Source organism: Leptidea sinapis, chromosome 39 (assembly GCF_905404315.1).
Source record: "Leptidea sinapis chromosome 39, ilLepSina1.1, whole genome shotgun sequence".
In the NCBI taxonomy this organism is placed as follows: Eukaryota; Metazoa; Arthropoda; class Insecta; order Lepidoptera; family Pieridae; genus Leptidea; species Leptidea sinapis.
Window position 1 is genome coordinate 4,347,657 of NC_066303.1, and position 23,363 is coordinate 4,371,019.

Sequence of the window (23,363 nt, forward strand, 5' to 3'; positions counted from 1 at the left end):
TCGCGAGTCAATCTTGACTATCTTTTGTAACATATTACATAATTTACAATTGAGAATATATACAAATGATTTAAGTTTTCTTTAGTGTTAATTCCGCCAATATTTGTTTTTAAAAAACAATTCGACACGTGTTTCGCCTCTACACGAGGCATCCTCAGGACGTGTTGTCTTGCCAAAATCTCGCCAGATTTTCGCCTCGTGTAGAGTCGAAACACGTGTCGAATTGATTCTTAAAAACAAATATTGGCGGAATTAACACTAAAGAAAACTTAAATCATTTGTATAATTATGCATTTCCGCAAAGTAACGCTTAATTCAATAAATTTTCTTAAATTGAGAATATTAAAAGGTAGCTCAAACGATCTTATAGACAGAATGTAATTGAATATGTTTCGACAATGCTTAAGTGTTTTAATTTCCTAATATAATGCACAAAGCTATTTGTTATCCTAAAAACACAATGTAAATACTAAAGAATAATTTAATTATGGCTTAGTCTAATGATTGTCTCAGATACACAAAACTACGCCATATATCCTCAATTTAATTCCCATTGGAACGTAGTGAAAAGACAATCCATTAATCTTATTGTGCTCTAGTATACTTACTATAAAGTAGTGTAAATAAAGTAAGTATAGAGAGAAATTTGGGCAAGGTTTGTTCAAATTTCATGACATATATAGTCGGTGTTTAAACCGTGGTTGTCAAATTTTAAACTTTATTTACTATATTATCATTCCCATTTCATGGTTATTTATGTAGGTTTCTTTTATAATGATATCATAATTCATATCTGGAAAATTACACAAAAATATTACACAAATATCTTCGATACTATTACACGAATAAAATTTTGAAAAACAATATTTTATGAACGATGCGGAACCCGAATCTACTACCTCTGGCGTATTAATCCTAAAGGTGAGGGTTATCCAATAAAAACAGAACAAATTGTTTCGATACTTTTAATTAAATAATCTGCACGCTCGTTTATCGATAACTAACATAAAATAGTCCCGTCACTATCGGTGAAATCATTCTTTTTTATAAATTACATTTATTGCGCAATAATTCTTGCAATTCCCTTTTGTGTATTCGATGAATGCTGGATTCGATGTTATTTTTATCGATGTTTTTGAGTTTGGGCTTTGGAGTCATAAAACAGAGAGTTGATAGTATTTACCTGGCGATATAAATATTTGTTTTGCTTAGTGCTCTGTTTATCAAAGATAATTACCAATATGTTTATTCTATCCTATAATCTTGGATGAAAATATACAATAATGCATACTATGCCTTATTACCTTATTATAATGACATTCATGATTTACGTACACACATTCATGTACACATACTGTTAATCTTAATATATATAAATTACGTGACACGTTGTTTGTCCGCGATGGACTCCTAAAGTAATGACCGGATTAGAAAATAAATGGGGATAACTTCATGGAGTGCAGTTTAGTCCAACTTGAGAGATAGGATCTTTTTATTTCGCTTTGGGACCCATAATTATTTTTATTTCCAATATCTGTTTTGTATGGACATATTCTCTGTGAGAGCATTTAGTGACGCACGGTTTGACAGTTCTGCTGTGAAAATTTTCATTTTAACATAATGTTATGAAATATTATTGACAAATTCATAAAAAACAGTATTTTATTTATTATGTACCGAACAACGTATGTCCGTTTAGCTAGTTAAATTATAAACCAAAGTATATGTACTCCCATCTTGTGTACTGCTATATTAAATGAAGTAATTTTTATATTAGGTATTGTTTATAGACATATATAACTATAGTTTGCGTGTGGTGTCGCACCAGAATAGCACCACCCAATCCCTTCCCGTGGGTATCGTAAGAGGCGACTAAGTAATACACAGAACAGATGATGAACAGGATCATTCCAAGAGAGCACCACCGTCAACTGGGATCGTTTACCCGCCTACCAAGCGTGGCGATTATGGCAAAATCCCCCTCCAAATAAAAAGATCTCTGGGAGAGGCCTTTGTCTAGCAGTAGACCACTTCCGGCTGTTAAAGTTTCTGCTTTTAAAATGTTCAATGAAGACTTTTTACTTTGTTACTATTTTATTACATGTAACTGTAACATTAAGCTATTGTCGTTGAACTATTACACTGTAAAACTCTTGACCAATCAGTACATTGTATAATACCTATACAAGCAGTCTCTATATCATGAAGTACATTTCCGTACACTTAGGTTGACACAGACATACATAGTTTCTTACACATGTTTTACACTTTCTTTTTTCTACTTCCTTTTAGATTAACTTTATGTTTCAGTGTGTTACACACACAATCGTGTAATTTTATTGTATCCTCACTCCTAATGTTGACTCTAGTACTGGGTCCTCTGTACTAGCTACAGGGGCTCTTGCGACTTGCTTGTAATTTTATTCCATTAAGTAAATATAGTATTTTTATTTATTTTGTGTAAGTTATCATGCATTTTGTGTAGTTGGTTTAAAACAGTAAGCAGATGGAACCGTCCAACTATAACAGTCGCTTGCGTTTCACATTTGTGCGGCCTCAAAGCGAATGCATCCTGTGACCATTCTTCAAAACCACGCCTCAGTATAACTCAATTTGAACGCTCAAAGCAAAGCAATTACTGTGAATACCTTCACTTAGTGCCGTCCAACGTACGATTAAATCTTAATTACCAACTCTGCAATAGATGCAAGCGTACTCGAGCACAAATTTCGTTGATATGATTATGTTATTGCATTTGTTGGAACGAATTACTTTATGGCATGAGTCTCGTGCCAGATTTTGGCGAGACAACACGTCCTGAGGATGCCTCGTGTAGTGGCGAAACACGTGTCGAATTGTTTAATGGCAAATATTGGAGGAATTAACACTAAAGAAAACTCAAATAATTTGTAAACTTTATGGCATTTTGTCGCGAAAAAAGTTGACTCGTGAACGCATAAACTTACAAAATACTAGCGTATATAGAAACAACCGTGCGAATGAGCAAAACAACTCTAACGGAGAAACGGCAGGATAGAAAAAGTAAGTGAATCTATTTTTTATGAAAATAAGGGACGAGACCTTCAGTTGATGGTAACTGATACGCCTTGCCCATTACAATCCAGTACTCAGGATTTTTGAAAAAGCCAAACATTCTGAGCGGCACTACAAATGCGCTCGTCACCTCGAGACAAGATGTTAAGTCTCATTTGCCCAGTAATTATACTAGCTACGGAACCCTTCATACCGAAACACAGAAATGTTTACACATTACTGCTTCACGGCAGAAATAGGCGCCGTTCTGGTACCCATAATCTAGCCGGCATCTTGTGCAAAGGAGCCTCCCACTGGTATAATTTACAGTTACTATAAACGATTTTTATTGACAAGTCGTAAAAAGTCAGTCACCAATATTTATTTATGTATTTAATTGAGGCACAAAAACGATTACAAAGTAAAACATGAAATAGAAAATATTTATAAATAAAGTACTTATTCTATTTATATACATACATTGAATATATGTGAGTACAACTAATGCTTGAGTTATATGTTACAGTGTTTCTTAATTGTTATGTTAAAATTATAAAATCTCTCCTCAGTATTTAAATAAACCACTAACTAAAACACAAAATGGTATATTATAATGGATCACCGGATTGTCAGGTTGTCTATGTATAGATTCTAGTATATTCTACATATATGAGTAAAATTCGTTAATGGCTACTTATCACACTTTACAGGAAAGTAATATAGTATAATTTCGTGGTCATCTGAAGGGCAAAGCCAAATTGGCTTCAAAGAAACTGGGCGTCATTAATAGAGCACGGCAATACTTAAAGCCGGCCCACATTCTAGCGCTCTACAAAGCGCAGGTCCGGCCACACATGGCGTATTGCTGTCATCTCTGGTCTAGCGCACTCCAGTATCAGCTCCATCCATTTGACCGCGTGCAACGTAGAGCAGCTTGAATTGTGGGGGACCCAGTGCTCTGTGAACGGCTGGATCACTTGACGTTGCTTAGAGAAGTCGCTTCATTGTGTGTCTTCTACCGCATTTATCACGGGGAGTGTTCCGAAGAGCTGTTTAACCTGATTCCTGCCGCCGAATTCCACCTTCGCACGACACGCCACAAGTTAGGATATCATCCCCACCATCTGGATGTGTGGCGGTCCTCCACAGTGCGGTTTTCAAGGAGCTTTCTTCCAACTACTACAAAGCTGTGGAATGAACTTCCTTGTGCGGTGGTATGATACGACGTGGGTACCTTCAAATAGCACGTACACTTTCCTTAAAGGCCGGCAACGCTCCTGTGATTGCAAGAGATTGTGGACGGCGGTGATCACTTAACAGCAGGTGACCCGTACGCTCGTTAAAATACGCCTACTAGCACAGCGTTTTTGTATAATTTGTACCAGGTAAACATAGGTCAAGTTCCTTATCTCAACAACTGTCCCATGTGATTTAAATAAGTGGTCTAACCAATGACAAGAGGTACTGAGATACGTAGTCGTACTGGTTCGGTTATTCTGCAGTTGGTCGATCATTCCGCAAAGGAGCTGTGAAACGCAAATGCTTGATAAAAGAAAGGGTAAAAATATCTGTGCAATCACAGTACAGTTTAAAGAGATCTAGATCTCCAGTGTGCAATAACAGTTATAAACCCGATGCTCATGAAATTTCGCATTTTGTTGTGGTGTCTGGTGATAAATTTGCCTACTGGTATTTTGAACTAAACAATTAAAATTTGAAATTTGTCTTTTGAAATCTCAGCTATGTGGTAAAAGATACATAGATAGACACTTTTTTGCATACCATACAGACTAATAAATATATATTTTTTTTGAAGATCTTAAGGTAATAACAGTCATAGGTGGGCGCCTTATTGGCTCAAGCGATCTCTTTCAGACAACCCAAAAAGATACAGGATACAATAACAGGTATCTTGAAAATAGCGCCTGTAAATATTATTTTATTTAGTTAAATGTAAGAATATGGAAAGAGATTCGAAATCTCTATACAACGCAAAATAATCAAGCCGGTTCGGATATGACATGACAAATGATCATTTGAGACACTCGTCTAAGCTAGAGACCCTTCGCTCAGAGGTGACAACAGTAATCCACATGTGTGGATTAGTTAGCAGAGTGTCCTCAAATCGAGTGGATACAACAAAAATACTGCAGCAGGAAGCGCGCAAACCAAAACTCAAAATGATTATAAAAAAATATAAAATAATAAAGTTACTATAATTCTTAGCAAAAATGATATGACATAATTCTCGTATAAAAGATTATATCATAAGAACGAAGACAGAATAAAGCCGTCATCTCGTCTTAACCCAAGAATCGAACTCTGACCCTCCGCTCAGTTCCTAATCCTCGGCTATCATTTATCATCGCCCTCTTTTTATGTGACTATTTGGGACACTTTGAGTGATAGTGTTTTGTGGACATATTTGTGGTTCTGTACACGTTTTTGTACGAAATCGACACTGGCATCAAACGGTAGTAGATTATAATATAATATTTTGTAATCAATCAATCTGTTTTATGATTGTTATAACACGATGTACTAATTAATGTTTAAATGTACAAATTCATTTTGTGAAGTTTGTTCCTTATATAAAGTCCAGTGCTTATATGAACATAAGTTTGAAATTTATTTTTAATATTGGCGGATATCTTTCATCGTTCTCCCACAGTATGATACCCTCTTTTTCCAATATTCATTCGTAGGCCATATCGTTTGTCAATTTTACTTATAAATAAATTGAATTAGGTATGTTTAAATAGTAATATTATATGCATATATCCACCACCACCATATTTCTTTTTATAAATATGAGCACATACGTACGTACGGGTCACCTGGTGTTAAGTGATCACCGTCGCCCACATTCTCTTGGAACACCAGAGAATCACAGGGTGTTGCTGGTCTTTAAGGAAGATGTACGCGCTTTTGTGTAGGTACCCATGTCGTATCGTCCCGGAAACACCGCACAAGGAAGCTCATTCCACAGCTTTGTAGTAGTGGAATATACCACACGAGTACATCCAGATGGCGGGGATGATGATACTAATGTGTATGCTAGTTACTCATGTGTGATATACTTGGTTATCGAAATTAAATCATTTCCCCAGTTGCTTGATTGTTATATCAGGCAGCCCTAGTTGTTAAAGTTCAAATTTAACATCAGTGTTCTGATAAGTTATTCTGTGATGTCCACCATACATATTATGTAATGGCTATACTGTCGCAGAAAGTAATGAAGCGATATTATATTATATTGCTATAATAAATTGCTACATTTAAAAATCGTCAACGTAACTGTGTTTGTCCTATTTCATAATACACAGGTATAGTCGCGTAGCGAATAAAATTGTTTTCATTGATTGCATTACTATCTACGCGGCTACGTTTGCTACGCTTCGTAGAACTCTGCTACGTTAAAACTTGTAGCGAGTCGGTAATTAATACTTTTACTACTCTTTATTTTGGAATATTACTTATTTTATAATTCTTGACTTTATCTAGAGTCTAGACGGAGGTCAACTCAGGGAATGTTTTAAAGAATCGTGAGTTAACAATTTAACACATCTCGTGGATGTCATCAACACGTCATCGTTAACATCATAGAATGGTACAGAAACGGTTTCATACGACTGTGTTTTTTTTTGTATTAGATATAGTGATAAGCTTAAGTATCACAAGAAAACTCAAACTTAAATACTTTATTTCGATATAGATTTTAAAATCACTTTTATTTCAACATAATCTACAACAGATTCGAAAGCGTATGCCCCAGACCAGAGAGACATTGTCAGATGACAATGAATAAAACTAGGGTATCGCAACTAGGATCGAAAATAAATTGATTGAATTTGCTATAAAAATTAATGGCGGATATCTTCCGTCCCACTCCCACACCATCACAAATTCTCTTTTTTTTATGAAAATAAGGGACGAGCAGGACGTTCAGCTAATGGTAATTGATACGCCCTACCCATTACACTGCAGTACCTTTTTTCTTTTACCCGTCAGCCATATTGCTTGTTATAACAGTTTACCGCTTCTGTTTCTTATTATATTTTATAAAAATGTTTGTAAAGCAAATATTTATAAAAACATGTTTTTCTTTGGGGGGACACATTTTAACACTTTGGTAGAGTTTTCAATTTACAAAAAAAAAATGGTATTAGAAACCTCAATATCATTTTTATTTTTTTTTAAATTTTGAGTTTCAGTTCGAAGTATAGCCCCCAAAATTTATTGTTTTTTTTTTTCTTTTTATGTGTAAAAATCTTAATGCGGTTCCAAGAATACTATGTTTCAACAGAATAGTTCTTATTGTTTCGGATAAAGTGGCCGTAACATACGGACGGACAGGCAGGCAGTTGTAACGAATCCATTAGGGTTCCGTTTTTAGCCATTTGGCTACGAGACCCTAAAAACCCTCGTCTTCGTGTCGGGCTTGTTAGTGGTAGCTCGTTTGCATTAGCATACTTTCCACCCAAAACTATTATCATAACAGGCATAAAAGGCATTTATTATCTAAAAATTTATTTCTTTAGAATTACCCGATAATACTACCGCTTCGGAAACAAATGGTGCTCCGAGAGAGAAGAAGCGGCGCATGAAACTCTCCCAGCATTCTTTTTTTGCGCTCTTTTCATTAAAAATATACAATAATGTACAATCATTTCTATCGCTATAAATCAGTCGGATCATTTAGATTTTCAGCAGTGGAGTAATAGGATTTACGACTGAGCCATTTTTTTTATAAAACATTTTAATTTATTTACAGATAATGCCTGAACAGTGGCTGGGACTTTATTATAGAAGTGTATACATTTACTCTTAAAGCTATTATGTATCTTATGAAGAATAGATTTTTATTCTCACCTTAATCGAATTCTCTTAATCTTATGATTGTGACAAAAAATTGCACGATGATTCTCCATATTATTTAGACTATGATTTTCTTATTTTCTTTAGCAGTTATTTAAAATCTTGTTACATATGCTCTTCAAACGAATGGTTACCACTATAGGGTGAAACTTTACAATCACAAACGTAACCATAGCTTTAATGTCATTATTTTGTATTTCAAAAACAAACAGAAGCTGTATGAAGACATTGTTATTTTCTTTGTCAAAGATATTGTAGATAAAATAATGTTTAATTCATATTAAATTGTATTATAGAGGATACGTGAGACAATCCAGAATAAAAGACAAGCGGAGATTATGTTTGGTGCATGCTATAGACTTAAGCGTTTAATAGTTATTATTTTGTTTCAATTGCCATCAGCTGAACGTCATAAACAAATTACTACAAAAATTGAGTGTTATGTTTCAGTACCATTTTATATGTTGAGCCTAATTCTGTTTGTGCTGTACGTGGAGGACAAGAAATATAAATAAAAATTATAATTTTCATTTTAAAAATAATATATTCTAATTTCGAGCAAAAAATGGCCGACCGCTTACCAATGTAAATTGTATACGATAATAAGAATACAGACGAAAGTCTTTCTTAGTTTTTTCTTATACTCTTTTAATGGGCAAATAATTAAATTTTTTTTTTCGGATATCTACAAAGAGAAATCACCGTTTTAAAGTTTTGAATAAAACATCAAGATAGACATTGGCTAAAACATTATCCCGATCAATAAAATAAGCGCTCCCAAATTAAAAGATATATCGCTCCTTTACCTTGGTCTAAGTTCATGCAAAATTTCATCGAATTCGTTAGATTGTTTAGGTATATATATATATATATAATTATGATATTTAACCCACTCTTTTAAGTAAGTTCTCCGATAGTTTTATTCGTCTGTCAGGAAAATTGTTTTTTTTTTTTAATAAAATACTTTGTAAGGATTGAAACGCGTATAGTAAATAATAATTAAGAGTCGCTTTCAGATCATAACTTAAACATAGCGCAATGCCAAGTAAAGGGAAAAATATTTTCTTTGTAAGACTATACGAGGGAGAAATTGAGCGAATCGTGTTCAAAGAGTCGGGTTCAAGGCACTCTAATAAGGCTTTCAACTTTTAAAAGTTTCATCCAATTAACTGGATGGATCCTTTGATTCTGATATGATTTGGGTGTTGATAGAATTACTGTTGATCGATATGTAGAGTTGGCTGTAAAAGTTGATAGAGGAAGAAGGGACTGTACGAAAGAATAGATTTTACCTTCAGTGAACTTAAACATTTTTAGGCATACTGAGCATAAGAGAAGTAGTACATTTTGATACAGGTACGGAAAGTATGTTATTTCTTCACTAGAATTCCCAGTGAAGAGTATCCATAATCGGATTGGCCCAAGTAATTCATACATTTGCGAAAAATCACTTCATATTAAAATCACTGATAGATACAATTTTTAGCATGTATATCTTAGAAAATTAATTGAAGTAGGTTTACTTTGCGGAAATCTATAATTATCCATAATCTAGCACGAGACTGCAAAACGAAACTGCAAGTGCAGTCTCGTGCCAGATTTTGTCGAGTCAACATGTTCTGAGAATGCCTCGTGTAGAGGCGAAACACGTGTCGTATTGATTAAAGACAAATATTGGCGGAATTTACACTAAAGAAAACTCAAAACATTTGGATGTATATTTTACTTTTAGAACACATGGGAGTGCAACGGAAAGCACTAGTGCGGATGGAAATACCATTCCGCACTCTAAGCACATTATAGGGAAAAGTGAAATGGAACTATGCGAGGTTGTCAAACCGACCAGCCTATAAGTTATTTGGTAAATAAACATAGCGATGAGATGATTGAGAATCGCAATATGTGTTCTTATTAATTTATATAAGATTTGACAACTCGCCACTTTTCTTTTTTCTTGTGAAACAAATTATTATTACAAAAGAATTGTTAAAAAACGTTTGTGTGGTAAAGGTTACTATAACATAAATGACTTTCTTAATGATACCACACATTGGGAATGGAGTGACCGCCCTCAGGCTATTAAATAATAAGTTTAATTGTACAATATTACTTTGTAAATATATTTATTCGATGAAAAAAGCCCTCTGAGTTTGTTGTGCCCATTCTTCTCAGGTCTGAGGCATTCATTTTGGAATGGGTGGTATTTTTTGACTTTCAATAAGTGACGTCACATCCTATTTCGAATAAAAATATTTGAATTTGAATTAAAAGTATTAGATTATACTTATGTCAACATTTTTAAAAATATCACAAAACAAATATTACTGATGTGGTCTTAGATTAATGATTGGTCTCCGCTGCGCTGCAGGTAGTTCTTAGGCAGTGCGGGATCTAGTTAAAGCGCACCGGAAACCAACGCTAAATATGAGGTTGCGGTGTATGATTTTTCAGAAATTTTTATTCAACTCGTAAAGGTTAAAAGAAATGCTTGCTTTATTTTATTTTGAAAATAACAGAACCTTAGACCTCAATTTGCTAACATAATTATTCAAGGTATTTTCCTCTAACAACCTTCTCTGCCTTAGCAATGAACGAGGGTACTTGTATAAAACCACGAGGATGAATTGCGTTCACTTAAACGTAGAAAATGTATAATAAATATATTTATGGAAAGACTTTCGCCTCAGGAATTCATTTTTATGGTAACAAGCAAACATTCTTGGGTTTTTGCTAATACATTACCTATTAAGTATATATATTATACAGCATGGCGTTAAAATGGTGACATTAAATTAACACATAGGTAACGTACAGATTATGTTACCGTAAATAATAATAAATAAATGAAAAAATACAATATTGAATGAAATAAATTAATAAAAAAAAAATAAAAAACAAAAATAATTTACCTAAATAAATAAATTTTCCATATTAATATTTGGAACACTCTGTAACTAGTAGCCTCGCGCTATCGTAGCTGACAACTTGTTGTCACATTCCACGCCGTAGCAGCTTAGAACTCGTAGATGAGTAGCGCTCACGTAAGGGTGATAAATATATAAATGTTGTTTAATTAATAATTTATTTATTTGTTTTGAAATTTTGACGTACTTACAACAAATTTTAAGCTTATTTTTTTGTGATTACGGTTAAGTAGTTCTACCCGTGTGTTCATTAAATGTCGTCACTGAGAGGCTTCTTTGTACAGGATGCCGGCTAGATTATGGGTATCTACCACAACGGCGCCTATTTCTGCCGTGAAGCAGTAATGTGTAAACATTATTGTGTTATAGTCTGAAGGGCGCCGTAGCTATTGAAATTACTGGGTAAACGAGACTTATATGAATATCCAACATGCTGATTAATATCGCAAACTAGGAGACAGATTGCAGTAAAAATATAGATAAAAACAAATATATAAATCATTCCATATAATCTATCGTTTAAAATGATCAATTATACATGAATCGTCCAGTTAATTTAAACTACTTAAATTGTACCTATCAACCCTTTGAAGTTAAGATAACATAACATTTGTACAAGCCAACTTTAATATGCATGAAGTTCATTCTTCAAGGAATTATATCTCGGCAGTTTACTCTTGAAAACATTCGCGGCGCGTCCAGATTAAGTAATAAATAACGTTGGGAAAATTTAAGGGGAATTTATAATGGGCGCTGTGTCATAGGCGAGAGCGGGAGCGAGTTTGTGCCAATATATTTCTATACTAGTTTCTTTTAAAGGTGGTACTTAATTTGTGTGTATTTTACCCGATTTCTACACCAATTGTAAACTAATTTTAAGAATTAACTAAAAACACATTATCTGTCCTCTATTTGATAGTTTCTGTATGCAAATAAAATTAAAAAACAAAATTTTATGTACGATGCGGGACTCGAACCCAGGACCTCCGGCGTTCTGTGCCGGTGCTCTAACCAACTGAGTTAACAAGCCACAACCTGAGAGTTGAACAAAGCATACAAAATTTTATGACGATACGTCACCCGAACGATTAGCTCAGGTGGTTAGAGCACCGGCACGGAACGCCGGAGGTTTTGGGTTCGAGTCCCGCATCGTACATAAAATTTTGTTTTTTTAATTTTATTTGTGTATTAATCCTAGAAGTGAGGGTTATCACTTTAAAAAAACATGACAAATTGTTTAGTACCTGTATGTGTTGTTTCCATCAACATAATTCAACAATTCAGAAATGTTAATTATTTTTCTATTATTTTACTTTCTTATATATTTATCTATATTTTAGTATACTATGTATTCTGTGAGTGTATATTTTTGACGCTTTTCTTACACTTTTAATGTACTGTCTTTCTCTTTTATTGTATAACAAATGGTTGCCTGGAAGAGATCACTACATAGTGATAAGGCCACCATTCGCACAATTTGATGTTATTATGTATATTAGTAGCTAAGTTATATTTTGTTAATGTGATGTCAAAGTGTAATAAATAAATAATTTTAGTGATTGTTTTTTAGGATTCCTAATACCGTTTTATTTCAATATGTTATATATTTTATACGTATGTTATCGTAGAATATATTATTTACTTTTCCATTTACATTTATTTTATTTTGTGGTTATAATTTTGTAGATAAATATTTCTATCCGTACCCAGATTTATATATTCAAATCCAAATATTTTTACCATTTTAATGTTACTGAAACAACCTTTTCGTAGAGATATGTCCAATTGTTGCGCGTGCGAAAATTGGCGTAAAACACTCAGCAATAAGAATAGATTTTATTAATTATGTCTGGGAGATATTGCTTCATGCCCAAGAAGTGGTATCAAATAAGAAATTTACTACCAGCCCGTTAATGCATTGCCAAATTTGATTGAATATAATATTAATACATATAAATCCAGTGCCCTGATGTTTGTTTCCACTGACCTCCTAAACTAATGAACGTATTTTAATGGAAACTTATACTTCATGGAGTGCAGATTAGTCCAACTTGAGTGATAGGATAGTTTTTATTTCGATATGGATCCCTAATCCATAATTATTTTTATTTCCAATATTTGTTTTGTATGGACATATTTATTGACGCATGGTTTGACAGTTCTGATGTGCAGTGAAACAATTACACTCAACAGGGAGAAAGTTATACGAAATAATTCTTGATGTTATGAAATATTATTGGCGAATTGATAAAAAAGTAGTTTATTTATTATGTACAGAACAAAGTCTGTCGGGTTAGTAAGTATATTATAAAAAACAGGATGAATAATATTTAACATGCATAGGAGATAATTCCAAGAGTTGGTGACTGACCAACCTCAAGGAAAATGAATTGATACCATCCAACGGCCGTACATAGAGACCCTTCTGTCCCTTTTCAAGAAATCACTCCCCCAGAATTCAGGAAAGCATGAGGAAATATCTTAAATTTTCTTTGAATTACACTTATTTATACAACATGATATATACCTGCTGCTACTAAAATTTAAGCTTCAGAATAGGTGAAGTAAAATAAAACAAATATTTTTTATTCTATTTATTAAGTGAACCCACCATACAGATAAGGAAATAATATAACACCAAGGAACTTTCTATTCATTCGCTTATTTCAAACGAGGAGAGTTTATGAAGAGGAATAGCAAACAATTTAGTTCCGTATGAGACAAAGATTCCGGAATTAATTCCCTCTTGCTGTAATGCTTCTATCGTGTACCACTCCGAGTCGGCCACTGCTGTGGTGTCTGTGGATTGTGAAATTGCGGGATAAATCCATTTAATGTCCCCAAATTACGTGCAACGTGGCAAACAATTCTTAAATGCTCGAAATTTCTTATAATTTAAAGGTATAATATTTGAAATGGAATGGATATTGATTCATTAAGCATTTTCTTATTGTTTATCTCTTTTTTATATCTTATTATCTTATTCGTTTACATAATTTTCTATCCTTCATCGGAAAGAAAAGCTGCGAATAGTATTGATTGAAAGTTCTTCGTATCATGTGTTTATTAAATTCAAGAGGATCTATTTGATTAGTTTCTCACAAGATATGTTCCTTAAATTAAAAATATCTATAACGATATTTTTTTGAGTCGATTTATTATCAAAGACTTTGGTTTTGTTAATAACTCCTCTTGTTTGTAGCTAAAAGCTATCTCATTGGCATAGTACATCTTTTAGATCCATAATTTTCTAGATTATTAAGAGCTTTAAGGCTCCTAAACCTATGGTTAGGTATTTCGAACCGTAAGAGATACAAAGTAGTTTTAAATGCACGATCACCTTCTGAAAATGTCATTACTTTTTCAAAATTGGTTGCAGCATAATAATTATTATTTGTGATGTCTATTTGAATACTGGTTCGGAATTATACTGCGCTCTAATAAACAGTAAAAGAAATCACAGTATCCTTTTTTGCGCTCTTATAATAAAAATATCACAATTCAATGTTGTACAAACTTATTGCAGTATATTTTTGCTTTGAGTAACATTAATTACAGCAGAACAATTAAAAAGATTCCGTTTGGACCTCCACTGAGACTTAAAATATAGTTATTACATTAGTTATAAAATATATTAGGAAATTGTTGTCACCCTACACATTTTATAACCCTCTACAGCTATTAGCAGTGAAATAAAAAGGACAGAGAAGCCTCCTCTATTTTAAACTGTGACAACTCTTTCCACCGTTTTCTACATCCATTTTCAGTACTTGTAACATTATATATTACAATACCACTTTGCGCCGCAACTTTGTCTCCAGACTGATCTGTCATCAATGCTGTCAATTTTGCTATCTATCTATATATATAAAAATGAATTGGTGTTCGTTAGTCTCGCTAAAACTAGAGATCGGTTGTACCGATTTGGCTAATTTTGGTCTTGAATTATATGTGGAAGTCTAGAGAAGGTTTAAAAGGTGAATAAATATGAAAATGTTCGGAATTAAAAAAAAACAACAATTTTGTTTTTTCTTTGATGTGTCCCCTGTCATAGAATCTTTGTATATTTCTAACTTGCTCAGAAGGTTAAAAATAAACTTAATTTTAGTAAGCTATAGTTGGTAGACAGTTGTTAACTAACCATCAGATTATTTTTATGTAGACTGTATCTTAAATTTTGTCAAAAAATAAATTTTCTGAACCTAACCGCACCACAAAACAAAACAAAAAATATAGTTTATCAGAAAGCTTTAAATTGATTAACAGTCTGCATCATAACTGTGTGTCTGTCAATATCAAATTTTAACTTTATAAATAGTCAGTATTTCAGGAAAACTATGTTTTGTAAGTAAACAACATCATGTGTAATTAATTGAAAATAATAATAAAATTTAAATAATACCGAGCATTTCTTTTCATTTATTTTAATAAAAAAGGATTCCTTTTGTCTGTATTAAGTTTATTTCATACAAAAGTTTAGGTCTTTTATTTATCGATTGAGGCAGTATGAAGTATATATATATGTAGTGAGGCAGCTAGTATTATATAAAATTTAATTGCTGTTCGTTAGTCTCGCTACTACTAAATCTAGAGAAGGTTTAAAAGGTGAATAAATTTGAAAATGTTCGGAATTAAATAAAAACAACAATTTTGTTTTTCATTTGACGTGTCCTCCGTCGTTCAGAAATCAAATTGATAGAATACTTTAAAATGAATAACTAATTAGAATCTTTATATCTTTCTAACTTTGTCAGGAGGTAAAAAAAAATTTAGCTTAATTTAAGCTACCTATAGTTGGTAGATTAACTACAGTTGTTAACTATGATGGCAATACAACGTTTGCTGGGTCAGCTAGTTTCTAATAAAACCTCACCTGAATAGTAGTAGGTATAGAGCGAGTAACTGTCAACTATTTTCTCTCTTAAGGGACCCTTTTTGATCGCGACTTTACATGTAGGACATTTCCATGTCGTTTTATATGATGCAAACAGTTTTTTATAATTTTCCTTGGTCATACCTATGCATAAATAATGATATAAAGAAGCGCAAAGCGAGCATTTTATTAATTCCTTAGACTCAAGGGTAGAATTGCAAGCAACACAGATATATGGCATGTTGTTTTGTTGTTGGGCACAAGCAATAATATACTCTTGAGCGTTAATGAGTGCGTTTTTAAACCACTTAAACTTTATGGCACTTTAATCACTTACACTTACAGCAGGTATTGATCCTGTATTTATTAATAAAATCTTTTATTGACTATAAAATATATTTATCCTTAGTTACAGTTCTTGAATATGTATATATGAATACTTTTAGAATGTTGTGTATGTATATTATTAGTATTATTTTTTAATCGTTTAAAAGTAATAATTGGTTAAAGTGAGAGAGGAGGAGCCTGCCTACCGCTGACGTGAGAGAAAGGGAAGTCGTACAGACTGACGCCGTAACGCGTTACGTTACGAATCGTTTTAACCTCCCAAAAGAAGTTATCTTGTCAAAAAGTCATGGCTGATTGATCCTGTTCACACTGCCGTCGTGTACTCCTATCTGTTTGTCGCAGCGTCAAGAGGTATCAAAGATTAAACTCGCTGATTGTTCCTTGCTTGACGGAATCACTAGTAGAGCGACTCGCAACGATAATTTTCTACTACAGCGTGAATACTCGACCTTCACGCTCGTACCCTCGCCACAGCGAAGTCCAAAACTATCGGAACTAGAGTCACTTCCAGCTAACTCAATTATAGTTTCTAGCCCTACTGCCTTTTACATAAGCGCCGGCTTTGGGACGAGCGCCTTTACCTGAAATTTCATCGACTATTTAACTACTTACATCTATACCTAATATACAATTTAAAATTCTCATGTCAATTCATTTGTTATTTGCACCTACCGACATTTGAACCCGGGACCTAGCTAGCTCAGTAGATAGAGTTACGAACTACTGGGCTATATAGGTCTTTAGGTCTTCTTTTCTTTAAAAGTATATTATGTACTTTTATAATTTTTTTATATTATATTCAACTGTCGTTGTTTTTAGTTAAAGAAAATTCTAGACGAATTATTGATGTAAACAATCTCTTTAGCCTATGATTATATCAGTATAGATAATTGTATTAAATTGCAAAACCTCTAAGCTTCATGTTAAAGTATTATTACAATAATAGGTCTCGTGAAAACGTTTAAACTTTGTCACGGTTGAGGTAATGCCTGATTATATTGTTAATACGGTTCGCGGTGGATGAGCCCACTGCTGCCGTCTGACCCCACTTGTCTGTGGGAAACTGTTTTATGAGAAGCGCAAATAAGTGATTGTTGGCGGCGGTAGTGCCTTTGTTAAGGTTTCCATTGTTTATTAATTACTGATACATTTGTCGGTGAATAGGGCGGTCATTATCCAACGGAACTCTTAAGGAAAATAAGAAGCCTTACAGGCTGCATCATTGTTTGTATAAGTGACGCAGGCCCGTATCATGAAAGACATTAAAGGCAATTATTTTTATTTATTTTCTCATAATTAATTCCTTTAGAATTCTTATTGATGTTATTTCTAACACTACGAACGTTTCGGAAACAAATGGCGCTCTGTGAGAGAAGAAGCGGCGCGAGAAACTCTCCCAGCATTCTTTAAAAAATAGCTTTAAAAAATTAAATTTTTTTTAGATTTGAAAGAGCGACATCTTAAGTAAATTTTCTTATACGCACAATATTGGGGTTGAGCAGGTTATCAACTGTAAAGAAGATACTATTATAGATGAAGCCACAACCTGAGAGTTGAACAAAGATATATCTAGTTGCATGAATTATTTTTATTTTAATATTTAATCGATAAATTTTATTGAAACGAAATTTTAGAGAAAAAAGAAGTCCGTGAGTTTCTTGATCCCGTTTTTGTGAAGTTCTAACATATAAAACTTCGAATAAAAATATTTGAATGTACAGACAGACATGGCAATCTCATGTTTTTTTCGTGTATAAGATTTGTTTGTTTGTCTTTTTGTTGTTGGTGAAACTACCCTGATGGTATTTGATAGTAAATCCACGATGCTTAATAATCCTGACTAACTACGTCGTAGAAGAAAATACTCAGAATTTTTTTTTCTCGTCTATTAAAATAAATCTGCCTGCACATGTTGAAATTCGCTTACATTTGTTTCAGATTTACGAACAGAAATCGTAACTCGTTTTCAATATTATCATAATGCATTAAAGTATATAATTTATCGTCCACAAAAGCGGTTTAAACTTCCACAGCTTAAAAATGTTGCATTACGAGTTGAGCATAACTGAGATAGCCTGAAAATGCCGTAAGCCTGAAGAGATTGTCGACTTAAAAACTCAACTTTATTCGCTATTTAATATTAATAAGCTTCTACGGATGGAAAGTTTATATGTGTTTATGATGGCCTTAATGATGAGATTTACGTCAGGAATTACAGAGAAAATTTATCAAATTTCCTTAGAAAATTTAAACATGTGGATAGAGTCTCTTGCTGTTAAACAACCAATAAAGACAGGCCAGGAATATTAGATTAAAGTGCGTGACAAGCTACGTCTTACCATCACGATTTGTGTGACACTTTCTTATTATGTTAGTTATCTATCTCTCGTCTATCTAGACGTATAAATGATCTCAGCAAATTTAATTGAAACGAACATCTATAAAAGAGATACAGCAGGATAAAAAAAAGGAAAGCGAATCTATTGTGACTGTAACCAATTTTGATTTACAAGTCGTAAACATTCAGCCACGGTTGACACTAACTCCTTAGTATTTTGAATATCAAACCACTAGCTAACGCACACATTGCCAATCAAAATTGGTCACACATTTTCTGTACTGTGTTATTGGGCTGTTAGGTCGTCTTAACACTACTATATAGTTTTTTTATGGAATAGGAGGACAAACGAGCGTACGGGTCACCTGTTGTTAAGTGATCACCGTCGTCCACAATCTCTTGCAATCACAGGAGTGTTGCCGGCCTTTAAGGAAGGTGTACGCGCTTTTTTTGAAGGTACCCATGTCGTATCGTCCCGGAAACACCCCACAAGGAAGTTCATTCCACAGCTTTGTAGTACGTGGAAGAAAGCTCCTTGAAAACCGCACTGTTGAGGACCCCCACACATCCAGATGGTGAGGATGATATCCTAACTTGTGGCGTGTTATAGTTTATATTATTCATTGTTGAAATTTTAAGAGTCTTAATATTTTATTGTAAGAGATACAGAGATGGAAAGCGTAGTAATTAAGGTTTACATCCGTTACACTTCGGTCACGGAAAGTTAAAGACAAAAAATACTTTTACTAAGAAGCCGTTCGTGCTAACTATAGTTTTACTTGAACAATTTCTTCAATAGACTAACGGCCGCTCCCAATATACTATCTACAGATAGAGATAAAGTACTAAGCTGTCCCAATATACCCGATAAGTCATTCTCATCGCCTTATATTGGGACGCGTGAATTGCAATTTCTATACTAACTTCTCTCGCTGGTAAGCTATACGTCGTCCCATTGACAGACAGCGTGTACGGATGAGGTGAGTTAGCGCCGATAAGTATTTAATAAAAGTAAAATGATAAGTCGATTTTTATCTCAAGTAAGAGATAGACTGAATATTGGGAACGGCCGTAAGAATTTAGTATATACTAGCAAATAGAAGACGAGACAGCGCGATAATTCAGGACCAATTTGTCAATGCGTGCGTTAGTTGGCTAGTAGTTTCATCAATAATACCACAGAGTTGGGATGGATACTTACGTAATTACAGAGTGGCTGTTGTCGACGAAAAACGGTTACATCAACAACAGATTCACTTTTATTATCTTACTGTAATCCTTCTCGAACGCAATGTTTTTCTATACGCTAGTTTATAAAAACAGTTGAGAAGATGCCATATCATTTTGAAAAAATACGTTATTGTTACTGGCAGAAGAAACATGAAAGCAGAATAAATGCTGTTGAGATGAGAGCGTTGAGAAGTGTGATAGGAATTAAACTGAGTGACAGGATGAGAAATAGTGAGATAAGGAAACGTTGTGGTCTGAAAGAAGATTTTGTGACAAAAATTGAGAAAGGTATGCTGAGATGGTTTGGACATATCGAGAGAATGAATGAAGAACGATTGACGAAGAAAGTGTATAAGGCCAGTGTGAATGAAAGTGTTGGAAGGGGTAGACCTAGGCGGACGTTTCAAGATCAAATCAGGGACGTCTTGAAAAAAGGCCAGGTCAAAGTACCCTAAACCGGAGAGCATGTATGAAAGGAATAATGAAAGTGGACGAAGCGAAACTAGTATGTAAGGATCGTAGCAAGTGGAAAGAAGTGGTCTCTGCCTACCCCTACGGGAAAAAGGCGTGATTCTATGTATGTATGTATTGTTACTAAAGTCCAAAACCTTACTAATAAGTTTTTGTTTTCCAGAACGAGTGGTCGCATGTCGGAGAACGTATTATCGTTCAAGGCTGACGCCTCAGACAATAAGGCGCGGTACACATGTGAGGCGAAGAATATCATGATAAGTAACACGCTGAAAGCCGAAATAGATCTGACTGTACTTTGTAAGTATACAAGTATTATCATATTTAAAAAAAATATTGAAGTAGGCGTTACTTTGCGGAAATCCATAATTATACAAATAATTTAAGTTTTCTTTAGTGTTAATTATTTACCAGAATGTGTTGTCTCGCCAAAATCAGTCTCGTGCCAGGTTTTGGCGAGACAACGCGTCCTGAGGATGCCTCGTGCAGAGGCGAAACACGTGTCAAATTTTTTAAAAACAGATATTGGCGGAATTAACACTGAAGAAAACTTAAATCATTTGTATATTATTAAATTAACTTAGATGTTGTTTACATGGCACTGTATAGTGCATTAGTTGTAGTTTACAATGGGTTTAAATTCGTTAGAACCCTAATTATTTTTCTGTTATAAGATTTGTTAGTTACGTTATTCGCGTCCTTGACCAAAGACTCGCCCACACCCACCGCTGAACATCTGACCGAACCACCGGGTCGGTAACTTGAAACCTATTTGACTTGTTTTTTCGCCGCTAAACGAGGCATCCTCAGGTGCTGTTTACTTGCCAATTCTGGAACGAGAGATAAAATAAACTAACTCTAGGCTGTGCCTGCATCCTGCATGTAGATTAATGAAATTTATTCATTACGTCGAATACAGTATACATTAAAGATCATAATTTTTGTAGTGTATTTATTACATTTGGCTTATTTAAATTAGCATGCACAAAAATCCTTAAAACTATAAAAGTTTTTATCCAATAACCATTTAAACAGGAGTCCAAAAAACCGTTCAAATTTGTGACAGATGACTAGATGAAGCCACAACCTGAGAGTTGAACAAAGCATACAAGATTTTATCAACGATACGCCAATCGAACGGTTGGCATAGTTGGAAGTGCGCTCGCACTGAATGCTAGAGGTCGTGGATTCGAGTTCCGCATCGTTCATAAAATTTTACTTTCATAATTCATTTGTGTTATGACACTCGAATGAAGAAATAAACTTTAAAATAATAATGTAAAACCACTAACTTCAACAATGAATACATTTTAGATTTTTTCATTGCAAATTTATGAAAGACTTAGATAATATCTTCGAGATACATCAAGTATAGAACTGGTCCCGTGGAAATTCCTCTAAACTTCAATCAGCTCAGTAAACATAGACAATTTCTCATGGCATAGACAGCGCCACAAATTCCTAAATCCTTTGACAAAATAACAGTATCAACTTTGAGCGTGGCCAAATGTGAAGCGTTTGTTATATAGCGGTGCATGTTATGAGATATAGCGATTATAGATATACGATTCACAATTGTTAACGATTTTAAAAGAAACATATTTATTATTTGTAAAACCAAGTTGCTTTAATGAAGTAATAATAACTACCTATTTAATAATATTATTGTTAAGAAAAGCGAGAAGTGAAATGACGCATGCAAATGAAACGAAGTTGCTTTGACTATATTATGCGTAATTAAGAGCACTGCTTTAAACAGCACAGCAGCGTTTACAAAATATAATAAATGAATTTTAAAACAGGCTATACTTTGCTTGAAATATTTTTCTCATAAGAAAAAAAATATTTATAAAAGATGGTCTGTGCTACGACCACATTAGTCTTAATGATAAGATATATAAGTGTTTTTCTTCTATACTATTGGACGCTATAAAGAAGAAAACATATGCCTGCATCTAGTGTGACAGTAATATGAAGCCTATATGCTTTCCGGCCCTTTTGTTAAATTTAATTAGAATCAAATCTATTCATTAGTTTTTTTCCTTTTTCCCCGAATATACAGACAAAAGCAATGTTCTATAAATTACTGTTTTCGAGTCAATATTGTTTGTGGAACACACAGTTCATTTTTTTGTTCAAATATTCAATATACAGTTTTTACTTTATATATATTATTTATAACTCTATAAATTTCTGTAATATATGAAAATTTGTATTCAGACTGATTGCGCTCCCCTCGCCAACTTAAATTAGGCAAAATTTATTTTGGCTATTATATTGTTAATAAACTCCTCGATTCACACTTTATTAGTGATCTATATTGACTTATGTAATATATATTCTATTCTCCTTGTCATATATTTGTACATTTTAACTTACAGTTTTATAAATTCAAAAACTTTATTTTCGAAAACTTAACGCTCATATCTCATTACTTGTCCCATACAAATCTTATTGTTTATTAACGCGTCCCGAAAGTAAACATGATTTCAGAAAATCCCAAGGACGCCTTTTTGCAATTGACTTTTCTAGTCAAAGCTTCCATTTATTTGATCTAAGTTTGCGAGTCTTTTTGTAGTATTTATCTGTACTTCTTTCCGAAAGTAACTTTTCTATTTGACTCACCAGACTTATTTATTTAGATAAAAAAGATTAATCATCTGATTATTTGATAATGGACCTGGTAAATCTTTGAAAAATCTCTAAATCAAGTCTTCAATTCGATCTAAGAAAATAAGAGATTATCTATATGGATATAAGTTAAGAAGAAATAAGAACAAAGTGGCTGTAGGTATGAATAACCGTCAGTCAAAAAACTTTTTAGCTTCACAAATTTGTAATGTTATTAAATTATTTCATCAATGTACAGTAAAGTATTAAACTGTATCTTTATTGCGCTGTTTTGCATGAAAAAGAACGCTTATTATCTATAAATACAAACAATTATATTTTAAATACGTACCAATTTTTTAATTAGATTTTCAACATAATAATTTTCACATTATTAACATCATATTCAACAATTCAAACTATAGGCTTTTTTCTAAGACGATACGACATTGGCAACTTCAAAAACAGCCGTCAACCCTCGTGTGATTCCTCTGGAATCACTGACCTGTATAAATACCACTGGACAGGCTGTTCCAAATGTTTGACAGCAAATTTTTTGTGCCTATTTGAAGCGCCACGGAAATGGCTGCCACGGATCGTACAATACTTTGAAGTATTTTTACATTTTGAATTAATTTCGTTCGTTTTCCATGTTATT

General features: G+C 33.5%; 1 protein-coding gene across 1 annotated transcript in view; it reads left to right on the top strand.

Annotated features, from left to right (window-relative positions):
* Positions 1–23,363, top strand: part of LOC126976150 (nephrin) — a 289,278-nt gene that overhangs the window by 200,538 nt on the left and 65,377 nt on the right. The window contains exon 9 of the mRNA XM_050824354.1: positions 20,259–20,395. Within this exon, the coding sequence (XP_050680311.1) occupies positions 20,259–20,395 (137 nt within the window). The remainder of the gene's footprint in view (positions 1–20,258; positions 20,396–23,363) is intronic.